Here is a 15076-nt window from a genome sequence, read left to right as displayed (position 1 = left end):
CCGGAGTACCCGGGTTCGAACCCGACCTCGGCGGCTGCGTTTCGATGGAGGTGAAACGAAGAGGCATCGTGTGCTGTGCGTTGTCAGCGCACTTTGAAGATCCCCAGGTGGTCGAAATTACTCCGTAGCCCTCCACTACGGCTCCTCTTTCTCTCTTTCCCCCTTGACTCCCATCTTCCTCCCTTCCCTTACGGCGCGGTTGCGGTGTCCACAGAAAAACAAGTGAGACAGTTACCGCGCCTTTCCCTTCCTATAAATAAATCAGTTTTAAGATGTTTGCGCACTGTAGACGAGAACTGAACAAGGGTGAATGGAGAACCTCAGTTCGCACTGGCGGGGTTTATTTACCATTTTGATTCCGAATTAGAACAGCGAGGAAGGGAGGGGTGGACGGCAAGGAGGGAAAGAATGTTTTCTTGAAAATATATTTGAGAGATTGTAATTTCCCTTTCGAAAAATGATAGATGGCTTAGCTCTGCTATTGCTGGATATACTTAGCGAAAAGCAGTGACTGCCTCGGGATCAGAAGTTAATTTCCCCAGCCTTCTGCGCCGTTCGCCAGTAGCTAAACTCTCCTTGGCTTCCATTTCGAGCGCGTGTAAGTTCACCGGCGTTCATTAATTCGTTTACAGAAAAGGAAAGGCGCAACATCTGTCACTCGCGAAAGGCAAGAAGCGCCGCCCGGCGCCGTTGGAGCGTACTCGTTCCTGCTGGGTCCTCATAGCTGACGGCAGATGGGTGACATCACATCCTTAACCTCACCCTAATTCAGTAACTCAACTATTTTATTCTTTGGTACTTTCAAATTGCGCGCCAATCGCAATATCTGTCACTCGCGAAATTCCGCTGCACCTGAAGGACATTTATGAATAAAATGAGTTTCAACCTAACTGGTTTCCGCTGGTGACACGGTCTTTATTGTTGGCTGCGTTTTAGGTGTGTTTTCTGTTGTGCAGCTCAGCAACGGCTGAGAGCTTAGTAAATAGTCTGTGTGCAGAAAGGGTTCTGTACACAGACTATTTACTATAAGCTCTCAGCCATTGCTGAGCTGCGGAAAACCAGAATGCAGTTTAACAATGCAGATATACAAGTCAATCCTGTACGAGAACATTTCATACACAGTGTTGTGCGGTTCAGGGAAGTGCATATGACACTCCCAGAGCAGCCACAATGAATTCATGTGCTTGACAGTTTGGTAAAACTGAAAAAGTTTTAACCCGCCGTGTCACGCGAAAGTGTGCTGGCACGTTTTATTGTTCATCGTCTTGTTTTGAATGTCCAAGTCGGCAATAAAGAAAAAAAAAAAAGAAAATAGTTCCACGGCCCGGGGCGTGCCACAGCGGTAAAGAGTTCGGGTGGGGATCCAAGGGATGGAGGTTCAATTCCCGGATGGAGAGTATTTTTTTTTTTAATGAAGAGCTGTCGCACACCTCCTAATCGTTGCTAGGCAACGCCGACAGAGCTTGACGAGGGACTGCGCAGCTGGCCTTGGCTGTGACGTTACTCGTTCGGGGCATACGGCATACGCAAAGCTCGACTTCGACGCTCGTAGCGAAGCTTCTAGCTTCAATAATAATTTCTATTAGGGCCTCTACACCACAATTAGTCAGGAAGACAGTGTCATCCAGTCTGAACTGTACAATTTATTCGTTTACCCTGGTTCTCCTTTGAGCCCTCTTATTCTGATGTCCCTCATGGCAGGTGTGGCTTACTCTGATTTATTATTTTGATATTTTTATTCAACTGTCCTCCCCTCCTCATTTTATTCTTTTTTGTCTAATATTCTCAGCCTATGCTGATAGTTAACCTCTTCTGGAAAACTCTTTTCAACTATCTCGATGCAGTTACTTATCAAGTCCCTTTCTCATCCCTGTCCTCTTACAAGAAGCGGCTATCAGCATTGAACCCGCTTCAGATGATGACTCTTGATCTAGCTTGCTTTGGAGCTTTCCCTGTAGCTGCCAACTGCTTATTTTCTGTTTGAGATAACGAAACACCGGTTCTACGATCATAGAAATTCATACGCAAGAAAACCTTCTTTCACACTTTGTCCTGCTCCTCTCTGACCTCCTCGCTCCCTCGGTTTCATCTTTCAGATGCAAAAGCGTATATAAGCCATGCCAGTGATCATCGCGCTGCCGAGACAAAAACAAGTCCCCTTGTCGAAACGTTGGATTGCTTTGCGAACTGGTGCGTCCCCTGAAACCTTGTTCACTTCGCTTTCAGACAGCTTTTTATTCGTATGGTATACTATGGTTGATCGGGGGTAGAAGAAGAGAAACAAGTGGCTGCACCGTATGAAAGATCACTTAAAAAGAGTTGTTCGAAAACCAAGCCCACGTTTTGACAAGTGGGCACGTCTTCGTCTTGTACATTATAATCATTCCGAGGGCTGGGTTCAATCCGAAGACGCCGTAAACGCAAGGTACTCACTAATCACGGGCAAAGATGTTGGAATGGGTATAAGCGTGGGCTTATGCCCACGCTTCTCTGACTAGAGCAACTAAAGCTCACACGAGGGCTTATCTTGCGCAAGCGTTTTGTTGTGATAAGCTATTAGCCCGTGGGCAATTTTTCATGTGGGATTATGCTTCATTCAGGAAACCTCAACGTGCCGCCTGTCTTTCAATTTACGTTTAGTTCGAATTCACCGGCTCACGGTCACTCTACCCGCTGAGTACTTCGCGAGTAACAGGCTGATGACATCGCTGCTCTGATCTGTACAACAAAAGCCTAAATGGGCGCTGAGATGAAGATGAATGGCAGAGTCCGTTACGCCGAACGTTTCTGCCCTGCGATTTAAGGGCTCCGAAAGTATCTCAGTGTGCATTATAGCAGATATATTTAAGATCATTAGCTCTTAGTATTTACATTTGCCGGTTTCTGGTCCGTTTCTCTGTCGCTCTCAGATTCATGGCGGTCAAGTTATTTATTCATAGCTACAATAGTGCAAATAATTCCTTAGCTATTACGTGGCCACCCATACAATGGAGTCTACGGTCTAGTCCACCGTGTTTAACGTCGTGATTGGCCAACGCCATGTGGCAGAGCCCCTCCTCCCCGTCACCGCTGCATTACCTACTATTACCTACGAGAACACTTACGCGGCCTTCATGCACTTGAACAAACATTCGAGGCATATGTGGTTTCGCCTGTAATGTCGGTGACGGCGCTTATGGCGCGGACATGTAAACCACGCCAGGCAATTTCAAAATCTCTTGTAGTTTTGATAGTTGAAGCTTTGGCTTCTAAAGAAAAACTAAAGTGATGCTGTCTATATACGTATTCGGCAATGTCATTCAAGTGACAACTGCACAGCTGTATAGAATAAGAAGTGTTTTATTTCTCGTAAAACGTTTGCATTTGGGTATGAACTTGTCTCTATGAATAAAGCTGGACGCAACAGTTTGACAATTCCGGAATCCCGTTATGTATCAGAAGCATGGCGAAATAACAATCCATGCGAATTACTAATAATTAATCAGAAAAGCCGACGCGAGGTGAAGTAATAGAAGAGGAGCGAATAGAAGCAAATGCAGAAGACTAAAAATGCAAACAAATGCTAAACTTTGGGAAAGCGAAGTAAGGCTACGTACTGTTTTGCATCAGGGCAAGGAGTAATAGATTGTTTTAGTCCTCATGGCAAGGGGTTGTTGCATAGGTGCCAATGAAAAAAAATATATGGTTGTTCCTTCTTGTCAGATTCGTTGTGTCTTCGTATTGTGGCCATGTATAGTTTCTTTGCTGTGTACTTCAGGGCAGAAAAGCAACAAACCCAAGCTGCTGTCCTGCATTGCTACATAGTTGATTACTGCAATCAGTGCGACAAATTTACAAAATTACAATGTTGGGTGAATACCCGCGTGTTAGCGAGAGAAAAGGTCAGCGTGTGTGCTGAAGGCGAGAAGTAAAGTTTGTCTGATATTAATGAGGCGGACATTCAGGACTCGTTCCACCTAAAGCAAGCCACGCCTCAACACTACGAGTAGCGAACATAGTACTGTGTGAACGAGAAAAAAAAAGCAATTATTGATGTTTCGCAGCTCGAGCCTGCTGCGTTCGAGCCCTAGGAGATTCACGGCTGCGTTTTGAGCTTTCCTGAGCCCCAGTGGTTCACGAGAGGCGTAAACTTCCAAACGTCCGGGTGTCCTTCATTGCGCTCCTTGAATCCTGAAGTACTCCACTGGAAGGGAGGCTGCTGGCCCCAGGTAGGCCCGCTTACGGCCACGAACTCTAGTTTCGAGAACAGGGTTGTGTTCGTAAGCTGCATGAAAAGAAAAGCCAAGAAACATTCAACTTCAATGTGGTGACATCCACAACTATATATCGTCCTTCGCAAGCCTCACAGCCCTTAACAAGTTAACCTCGCCAAACAAGGTGCTGTAAATATGCAAAGCTGAAATATTTGACAAGTGCAGACCACTCAGTGTTTGTCGCATAGGTCTCCTAATTAGAGTGCCCTACTTATGTTTCTGTTGCCGAGACAGCATTACAGAAAAAATGGTTAAGAAACTTCTTCAAATAGAACATATCAGGAAATCTGAACTGACGAAAAAAGCGACATCAAGAGTTCATAGTACGCAGGTCGGGATTAGATTAGCAGAGAAGGCATAGCCTTTCAATGCTCTGATCACGGTTTTAAAAGTTATGTTTCACCGGGATATTTTCCCTACTCATACTATTCTAGATGAGTTGCGCTTGAAATGCTCTTGAAATGTTTGATTTCTTCGATTTACACGCGCTTACACACAATGATTGACACACGCCAACTAGGGGGCGCCCATAAGAAAACCAATCATTACCCGTGTTTTAGAAACAAGCTTTCCAGCTTTCCTGTTATTTTTAATTTGCATGACATACGCTTACATGCGCGGACATTCGTGCACATTCGTTTTGTGTTACACTATAGTTCAAAGAAAGGACACCTTAGAAAGAGACAAAAATTTTAAGAGTAAAAGGACATTTTTTCATTTAGAAATCTAGACTGTAGTGAATGCTTTAAAATTTAGCCATAATGAAACGCACCATTTAGTCCACGCCTGGAGGCTAAACATTCACAAATCTGATTAATTTGTTGGATCTCAATATTTCGCAATGGTGGATTATATATAATTTTTTGTAATACATTTCTCAAAGCACCTCACATAGAATGACCATGTTTACAACCTCAAATAAGCATTTTTATGCGGTATATGTGTCATGGCACGCATGAAATGTATCGGTCCTGGTGAGGTGAAGGTTATGCTGCACAATGGTTCAGTGGTATCGGTCATGCTGCACTGTGTCAGCGCAAATGGCGTGACATGCGTGCAGCAGCAAAGAGCCCTATGTTTACATCACTGACGGTGAATTCCATTGACATCTTCGAAATATATTTCTGAAAGTGCTTCATCAGAAATAAGATGTTGTATAGAAGTTTCTACACTCAGAGTTTATTATTGCGTTATGAAACATTCGTTAAATTTGGCACTGATTGATGCAATTCGTCTTATACATATAGTACAATAGAACTGTCCTTCCACCACAGAAAGAAAATGCGGTTATTGAACCCTGCATATTTTTGTGAAGAAGAATCATTTTCTTCAGTGCATAATTCAGGGTTACAGTTAGCAAAATATTAAATTTTTTATGCTTCTTGCCAAGACTATCTCATCAGAGACTCTTGCCACCATATTTATTTCCAATGCTCACATAAGCCTTCCGTTTTTGTCCCAGCTCTTATTGAACATTTTGCGAATTATTTTTATCGTTTGTATCGCCAGTTTATTTGTTTTCCTTTTTTTAGCACTGATCCTATATCAATCAATCGCCTGTAGAGCCTGTTCAATAGTCACAATTTTCATAGCCTATAACAGATCCGAAACTCGTCAGCTGTTTCAACTTTCTGTTCATTAGATACAATTTTCAAAGCTTATAACAGATGCGGAACTCGTCAGCTGTTTCAACTTTTAGTCCACAGTATATTTTAATGAAAATAAGAATTTGTTGATTGATCGCTTGGAATAATTGTTTGATTATTTATTTATTGCGATTAGCATAACCAAGGCGAGTTACCCACTCGGCATTCATGCTTCCGAAGACAGCCATACAGTTAGCGTGTAGTTACATTAAGATGCGCCTTTTATTTTCAGCTTCAATTCCGCCTTCTGCTTGCCTGAGTGTCATGCACCGACGAAGAAGTATTTGCTCAACTATGCTGGTTAGTTAGGGCACAGTGTCTTGGAATAAGTTGAAAACATTACCGCGCTTTTACCGATAGCCTGCCATGAGAGTGTTTTTTACGATGGTTGTGCCTCTTCTTTAGTGCCACAGGCCTGGCGCTTTGCCAAAACAGTTCCGCACCTATCGACTCAGTGCTAACTGACGCGAAGGTGCAAGAATTTCGCTGCAAGAAAGCCCACGCTAAGAGAGGCTTTATTCTGTGTTTTTTGTTTCAAACTGGCAGGTTTTCGACGTGCTAAGGACTGCCTATGAAACTTGTAATATGTTTGCGGATGCTCGAATTGCAATGCGGCTGCGTGCAGTTAAAGTATCGATCAGTCTCTTAAATGTACTCGGAATTAATGGATTAGGAAAATGTGTCAACGTTAGCAAGTTTTCAGTAGCATGAAAGTTCATTAGTTCTGGGAGCAAAAAAGGATAGCCTCGTAACCTTCAAGAGCAGTGCCTTACCCACGCCATGAACTATGCAAGGTTACTAACCCGTCTATGCCGCGTGTGTCTAACATTGATGTCCATTCTGAGATTGGAGCCAGGACTGAAATGAAGGGCCCGTCATCTTTTAATAGTTCATAAATATAATCATCTAGCTGAAAAGAATCAAACTGCCAATAAAAGTGGAATCGATAGAGGTGAATGGTTCTACGTACCTTCATATCTGTACCACCATGTGCTCGGCGTGCCAGAGCAGGGAACGGGTATGTTCCATTTTCCGGGTTGAGATCACTGCGTGCAGAGATGGCGTTCTCGGCGCTGTACGGAGGAGTGCAGTTGCAGCGAGACAGTGGGTCATTCTTGTAGTCGTTGTACCTTAGAGATGGCGTATGCAAAGAAAAATGTGGGAGTAAGCTGACATGCCTAACAGACACGTACCATAGCGTGCAGAAAAGCACCATCACCTAATGTTAAAGTTCTAGGCAACTTCATGCAACGCTCGAAAAAAAGCATTTGGTGCCCTCATACCCCAGCCTTTAGAGCGGAATGTTTTCCTATGCTGTGGATCTTCATAATCAAAATATATAGCACCACCAAAATATAAAGCATAAAAGCCGGTTTTCTTTGCGTATCTGTCGAGCTGCTTTTTACTAATGTTTCCAGTCGCGCGGTTCAAAGAACACAGAGAATAAAAGGGAGCAAAGAGAACAGCACCTTTAACGCTACAGCTAAAAACATTTCTCCCGGCTATCCTAGAGAGTTCACAAGCTGCAGTAGATGTTGCAACCATTACTGCGCAAAATCTTCATGCTACAGCTTTTTCTTTCACACTTGCCGAGTAAAATCGTACATGCCTGACTCCAACTACTTCATGACCGCGGTAACTGCGGGTCTCATCGTAAAAAAATAATGCTGAATCGTTTGCCCACGTCGACGGCCTAACGCTTGATACTCTGGCAGTGTTCTCAAGTGCATTTAGAATAACATACTGGCACTTGCGTTTAGCGTGACCTACGGCGCTTTCATCGAGACAAAGATTGCGCAGATTGAGAGAAAACATGTTTACCTGTACCCAGCGCAGGCACAGAGGGCGCCACTGTGGCGGTGTGTGCGTGCGTGTGTCATAATGCAAAGTGTGCCAGTCAACTCATATCATGTTCACAGCTGCCAGTCCAGGACCTAAATGAAGTTCTATTTCTTTTTTCTTTCCTCGGTCTGCGGTGGCGACTTATACGACATGCCCTGCCCCATGCCCATTTCTTCTTCTTGTTTTAAACTTGAGTGTCATTAACTCGGGTTATTTCTCTGGCCCACTCTGCACGCTTCCTATCTCTTAACGTAATACCTACCATTTATTTTCCGTTCCATAGCTATGTGTGTTGTCATCAAATTAAGTAGAATGCTTTTTGTTAGCCTCCACGTTTTAGCCCGATAGATGAGTACAGGTAAGATACAACCTATATATATTCTCATCCTCAGCAATACCGATAACCTGCTAGTCATAAGCTGCGAGTACTCCATCCTAATCTTATTGTCTTATTTCCTTTACATGACCCGGATCGCCAGTTACTGCATGCCCTAAATAGACATATTTGCCAAACCACTTATAGTGCTTTGCTACTTAGTGTAAACTTGGGCTCCTTCCCGAGATTGTTGAACGTTACCTTAGTCTTCTGCATATTATTATATATTATTCTGCATATTATATAGTCTTCTGCAATCTTATTCTTCTTGTTATTTCCTTTTCATGGTCCCGATCTGCGGTTACTACCTGTCCTAAGTAGACATATTCGCCTACTACTTCCAGTATTTCGCTACCTAATGTAAACTGCTGTTCCTTCCCGAGGCTGTTGAACATTACCTTAGTCTTCTGCATATTGATTTTCAAGCCTACATTTCTACTTTTCCTTTCTAGGTCATCAATCATTATTTGCAGTTCATCCCCCGAGTTTCTTAGCAAGGCAATGTCATCAGCAAATCGCAGATTACTGAGGTATTCTCCATCTACCCTTATCCCTAACTGCTCCCATTCCAAATCTCTGAATACTTCCTCTAAGCAAGCTGTGAATGGTACTGGGGAGATCGTGTCTCCTTGCCTAGCCGCTTTATTTATGGGAATTTAATACTGTACTTTTGCAGAACTATGGTTGCTGTGCAGCCAATATAGATCTATCTTCCAGTACATTCACATGCGGCTTGTCTACACCCTTATTTCGCAATGCCATGGCGAATGTGTTCACCTCTGCTTTCAGCGAAATAGAGCTGTATTTGTGGGTACGAGGTATTGCATATTCAACATCCTCAAAATTTTTATGAGCTGCTAGTATATCGCACTTTTATTGATCTAGTTTTCTTTAATCTCTCTGCTTTATTATTGCTCTAAAACCATTCGGCTGCCTTCGGGGCCCTGTATTTAAGATCAAGAAGCGATTTTTTGGAGTGTAGCAAATAAACCAGGGTATATGCTCTGCAAGGGAAGGTCCCACTGGCCATATTGGCCATTCTGTACCTCATGAGGTTGATCATGGAGTCCGTGTCTCGCACTTTGGAGTGATCGCGCTTAAAGATGAGCGCTCGTGGTGTCCTGTCGAACGTGAACCAGTCGCCGTACTTTTCCACCATAGGCCACCAGCCACTGACGTTGAATATAAACTCGAAGAAGCTGCATGAAAATAAAAATAATAAACCACATTTGGATAACCATTAACCGTAAAAAAGGCAATAACATAAACACAAAATCAATTACATGTATGCTCATTTTTGAAGGGGATTTCTTAAATTTGTACAGACAATACCTGTTGCTTGCCGGGGACAATTATCAGCACTGACAGGATGTCGCTGTCTGCTAGCTTAATTTTAAGAACCCTTGAATACGCACATCCCTTTCGCATTCGTAATATATATCTTGCTTACATAAAAATAAATCATACTGCTATCTATTTCGCCTTACAATAGCAAGGGAAAGTTTTGACAACCATCCAGTAGCCCAGGGATGGATTGGATAGCAGCGCTTACGGAGGCAATATCCTTTTAAGCTGACAGCGAGAGTATACTCCTAACGCAGATGCAATGACTAGCCCAAATATTTCGTGATTTACATGAAAGATGGCAGACTAAACATATACAGGAGAACACACTATACCACGTTAAAAAAATGAACAAACTGTATCAAAGAACGATCACACGAACAAGAGTCGTGCTCCTCATTCAAAAGAGCGAAATAATTGATGTGTGCCAGCTTGTCACACATCGCCAGTGCTGGATGCAACATTGGTCCTGAGCAGATATGCTGTCACAGTTCATGCCTTGGCTTAAATAATTCCGACATGCTCTGGAAATGGCGTGTACTAGCGATATTTTTTGCTTTCCTTTCTTGCTTTGAATAAATGATGCTACGCGCTAAATCTTGTTGCCATTTGAAATTCTCATGAAGAATTTGAAGTAAAAGGTTCTCAAGCAAGGAGTGTCCTTGGTCGGCTAACCACGGCACTCACGAATACTTCACAAAAAAATGCTCTTCATAGCCAGTAATCTGGCATTTTTCTGAGCACAGTTAATGACGGAGAATTTTCTGCCATTTTTTTTTTCCTAATTTTCCGCCTAAAGTTCATGTTCAAAGAAGACACTGATTCCATTATTCCTCAAGAGATAATTTCAGACTGCCCAGTATTTCAGTGTCAACTCCTAGCTGCTGTGGCAGCCTCTAACCAGAAAACAAAACCGAATGTAGCACTACTGTAATAAATAATTAGTATAGCTCCACGATATACTACAAAAATGTAACCGCACATTAGTCCTTAAAGTCGCTTGTTATGCTATGGATACAACAGTTGCTTTCCATTAGGCTTACGCGTCACTGTGCATACATAGGGCAATACAGCCGGCAGCATGCACTATGTGGCTGCCTTGAACTTCAGCCCATAGCCCAGACCACGGTGTGGAATAAATGTACTCGCAAAGCGAATATGTCAGCTTTGGCAATGCTCCCTCTATTGCGCAACGCCCGTAGAGTCCAAAATATAGGAAGCTGTTCATGGTTAAATAATGTATTAACAAATAGATACACCTATTAAGCATGCTTATCTCTTTTTTCTGGGCCTAAAGCCGATGCGGGCTGCTCTAAAAGAGGGCGACTGGCCGACATTTCGTGACAGGTAACGTTTTAACTAGCTGTATCGTTAAGCTCCAATGCATGCCGGTTGTAGCTTCTCTTCGCATGGCAGGAATTTGTCGAAAATTAGTACACTGCGAGAGCTGCCGTTTTGGTTAATGAAAACTGAGCTGTCGTTTTTTTTTTTCGGATTCGTACATTTAGCGGCAACTAAACACTATCAAGGACTTCTTTAAATTTAACTATGCGGCGATGCTGCCAAAACGTAATTAAACCACTGACGGAATCTATGAAATGAAACACGCTGACAGTATGGGGGCACTGTACGCCGCCACATAACACCCTTTCGAAAGTTCTAGACACCATTATCAAGTCACATGCTTGCTTAAATAGGAGCTTTCAAGTGGAATGGCTTCATGTTATCAATTATTTCCCAGTGAACAATTTTCTTTTCAAGGCTAGTCGCCACTGGTTTTTGCGCTGGGCGCTAAATTTGGGTTAAGTCTGTTACGTGCCATTTTGTCGAAGAGCGTTGATACTAAACTTCGACAACGAGGCGTAAAGGAAAATACTAAGATACGACCTCGGCACAAGGAAAACCCACCTCTTTGTTTTATCCAGCCTAAGCTTTCGTGGCTAATGACCAATGCCGCAAAACACAAATGTAGCTATATTGTTTTGAAGATTCAATTGCCTCGCTACTGGTCGACATCATCACTACTTTTAAGCGCCCATAAAGCTCACGTACGTGGCATTGAGTGGGTTTCCCGAAATACCGCATTCTATAAGATCTTTAGGGTATATCGCGCCCCATGTAGCACAAGGCTCACAGAGATTTTTTTTTAGTTGTTTTTCATTGAAATTCCAATTACAATGGAAGGGAAGCGTTACAGGGTGCGGCAGAAAATTAGGTGGGCGGATGAGGTTAAGATGTTCGCAGGGGTGAAGTGGATGCAGCTAACACAGAACCGGGTTAATTGGAGAAATTTGGGAGAAGCATTCACCCTGCGGTGGGTATAGTCAGGCTGATGATGATGATTTTTACTGAGCCTTGCCCGTTTTTGTACAAGTTTCACACCATACTTGAAACATGTTTCGCGGAATTTTTTCTTGCTTGAATCCATTGGTGTTCTTTTTTTTTTTTGCTTGCTTACAATGCCAACACCTTTTACATAGAAACAAGCCATATATCTAATAAAACAATCAACGTATCGCGGTTGCCTGGACTAGCGCCTAGGTATCATAAAGGCAGAAAACTAGAAGTGGAGGGGAAAAAGATTTTAAAATTTTCAATTGTCTCAAGAACCGTTCGTACAATCATTTGTGTCTGCCTCGTATTCCTCTCTGACGACTTCCTTGGGCCAAACAACGCTGTTAGCGGAGCACATTTTACTTCTTAGGGAAGGGGCTGAATGTCCCCATGAACGAATGGAACGTTATGACTTCTCAACATTTCGAAACTGCTTGGAGGCTAGAGAAATTGGTACAACGTTTCTATTCTAATCATGGTAGTAGTGCGTTCGTTCATAATGCTCCGATAAATAATATTTGCGGTAAAAAAAAATTACCTCACTTAGAGAGCGCTCTCAGACACATCAGCATTTTACGGATTACAGACAAGAGAACTGTGTCGCCAAAGTTAGTGATACTTACGGCACGTTGTAACTAGCCCAGTACGTCTTCTCTCTCAGAACGGGAGTAACATCAGTCACGTTGATGTAGTGTCTGCAAGTAATCCAACAGAAAAAAAATAACTACCTTTCCTCACGTGTTCGCTCTATTTCTTCAACATCGAAAGCTATATTACAAAAGCAACTTGTAATCACGATGGTTTTCGAAATCCTGCTAGCATATTGTCTACATTGTCGCGTAGCAAATATCAGTCTTGATTAGTACGATAGTTCCTGACACCAAAATATGATGTTTGATATACTTTACTACTTATCTTGGGTTAATCCAAGATTTAAAATGATTGTAACATTTGCTATATCACCTTGTTAAGTGTAGCAAAATCTACTCGGCGCTGATTTCGGGAACAAAAAGTCATGTCAGCTGACATATCTGAAGAAACATCCTCAGTGCTTCCATGTATTAATTTTTTAGTCTTGTTTCATTGTTTCGTAGCCACTCTAGGAAGTTTTCTTCCAATAGATTTTAAAACAATTGTTATGTATCATTGTGGTATTGTGGAAGATGTTGCTGCTGGGCGGAGATATTGAAATTAATACCGACCCGGATCTATTCCAATTCTCCAAACTCAAAGATATCGCGAGCGACATAAAAGACATAAAGGGAGTACGGCTCCTTTAAGTAGACAAGATCTGAAGTATCTGGCCTGAAATTTAGCTACTATACAACAACTTTATTATAAACTTGTCCAAATATGCATCCCTCTCCCTGTCGCGGCAAACCAGGCACAACCATGCGCATACGCTTAGTAAATATTCACGTCAAGCCAGCACCCTGAAACATTCCTTCTTTCCATTAGCGATCAATCAATGGTTGAAATCTATCCATCGATTACTATTTCGGGCTTATTATCTTCCTTCATCACAAGATTTTAATCCAAAAAAAACATGAGTAAAGTGCTCATAGTACAATCCTCTGCCAGATGACCACGCAACGTGTACTTATGGCCCGATTCCATGACATGTTATTTTTATAGATGACTGCTTTGCCCACTGGGACCCGTTACTATGTTTTAGCAATATTGGAGTTTTTTGTTATTGTTAATTACTTCGTATACTAACATGCTTGTTTATATGAACGAATGCTGCTGTGCAAATCCTTTTCCCACGCTGCTCTGAATTTTTATGTTATTGTTTGCAACCTGCATACTTGTAGTTCTATAACATTTATTGCCAGAGCTGTCTCAGTGTTACTCTGCTTGACATTCGTCCTTATCTCGAACTTTCTACTGCATTAATTGTAATAAACAATAATACAATATATTTATTACAAATTAAATAAATAAACTATGTTTTGAATTTCTGCTTATTACCTTTAACTTTCTACTGCATTGATTATGGTCTCGTACTGAGACTGGCAGTATTGCAAATAAATAAATAATTAAATAGTGTAGCACAAACTCGAACCATAATATTTTTGACAGATGACTTACGGTAGCTGCTCCAGCACGTAAAGAAGGCCATCTGGGAGCTGATTTCCAGGCTGGAATTTCTTGTAATCAAGCACCATCCATTGGTTGTTGTACCTGGGCAATGGAGCGAAGAAACTCATCAAATATAGCTTACATCTGTATTGCTTTTTCTTTTCTGTTTTCAGCTGCTTCAAGTACTGGCTCTGTGAAGAAGCTAAAAAACAGTGCTGCTATCTACGGTTGCGGCGAAGGATGCTTTGCGTCACAATGGTACTGGAAGGCGTAGCCGCCTAGCATTTAACAAGGAATCTGAACTTTAATAAATCTCATGCTCGGAAAATGTGGTGCGTTTCTTGATAGCTTTGGCTGGCTTATCCGAAAAAAAAATGAACGCAAATGTTTAACTCTTTCTAAAGTTCTTGAAAGGCATTTTGTGATGCAATCTTTCTCGCATTTAAATAGGAGAAATAAAGACGGAGAAAATGACTCGTATGCGGTCAGTTTATTGTAGAGGTTTGAACGAACAAGAGTGGCATCAGCAATGATGGAAGCGGTAGTGGAAGTCTCCGGAAATTTCGACCACGTGGGGTTGTTAACGTGCGCTGGCATAGCACAGTAAAAAGGCGCCTTAAGGTTTGCCTCGAACGAAACGCGGCCATCACTGCCGGGATCGGCCGTAATAGGCAGTGGTGAACTATACTGGCAGGTGAAACTATTTTGGTACATTTGTTACAGATTGCTGTAATAAATTTTTAAGCTACAAAACTGTCAGAAAACTTCAAACCGATTTTCTTTTATGTCACGGCCACTTCTTCTATGTTCTGAGCAGTTGCAGGTGACAGCCCAGATGATAGAGGCTTTTGTGAGCCATAGTCGAGATCGTAATTCAAACACCGCACTGAACGGCAACTACAGCTTATGACAATGCCTATACATTGCAGCTATTTCTTCGATAGCATTCTGCGCATGATCACGTCTCAACCGTTACTCCTCTAAGTATGCAATCACCGAAATCCTAGGAACTAAAACCCTCTAATAATACAAGCTGATTGCAGGTGAAAATATTTTCTTAATTTATAATTTCCACAATTCGCAACAGGTTTAATTTTACGGCACGCCAGAGATACGTGCAAATTCAACAAATCTGCCCAAACACCGTGCCCTCAAGGATACAGTGCAAAGGCTTTGTCCATAAATGTTAAAATGAGTGG

At 42.2% G+C, this 15076-nt stretch overlaps 1 protein-coding gene across 1 annotated transcript in view; it reads right to left on the bottom strand.

Moving 5' to 3' along the window:
* Positions 1–3321: 3321 nt before the first annotated feature.
* Positions 3322–15076, bottom strand: part of LOC146188575 (putative aminopeptidase PLBD2) — a 33145-nt gene continuing 21390 nt past the window's right edge. The window contains exons 8-12 of the mRNA XM_084603856.1: positions 13887–13979; positions 12419–12490; positions 9164–9316; positions 6870–7029; positions 3322–4264 (exon numbers count right to left, since the gene is read on the bottom strand). Of these exons, the coding sequence (XP_084459982.1) occupies positions 4076–4264; positions 6870–7029; positions 9164–9316; positions 12419–12490; positions 13887–13979 (667 nt within the window). The 3' untranslated portion in view covers positions 3322–4075. The remainder of the gene's footprint in view (positions 4265–6869; positions 7030–9163; positions 9317–12418; positions 12491–13886; positions 13980–15076) is intronic.

Source organism: Amblyomma maculatum, chromosome 5, assembly GCF_055883805.1.
Source record: "Amblyomma maculatum isolate TAMU_Amacu chromosome 5, ASM5588380v1, whole genome shotgun sequence".
Taxonomy (NCBI): domain Eukaryota; kingdom Metazoa; phylum Arthropoda; class Arachnida; order Ixodida; family Ixodidae; genus Amblyomma; species Amblyomma maculatum.
This window is presented reverse-complemented; position numbering and strand designations above follow the sequence as displayed.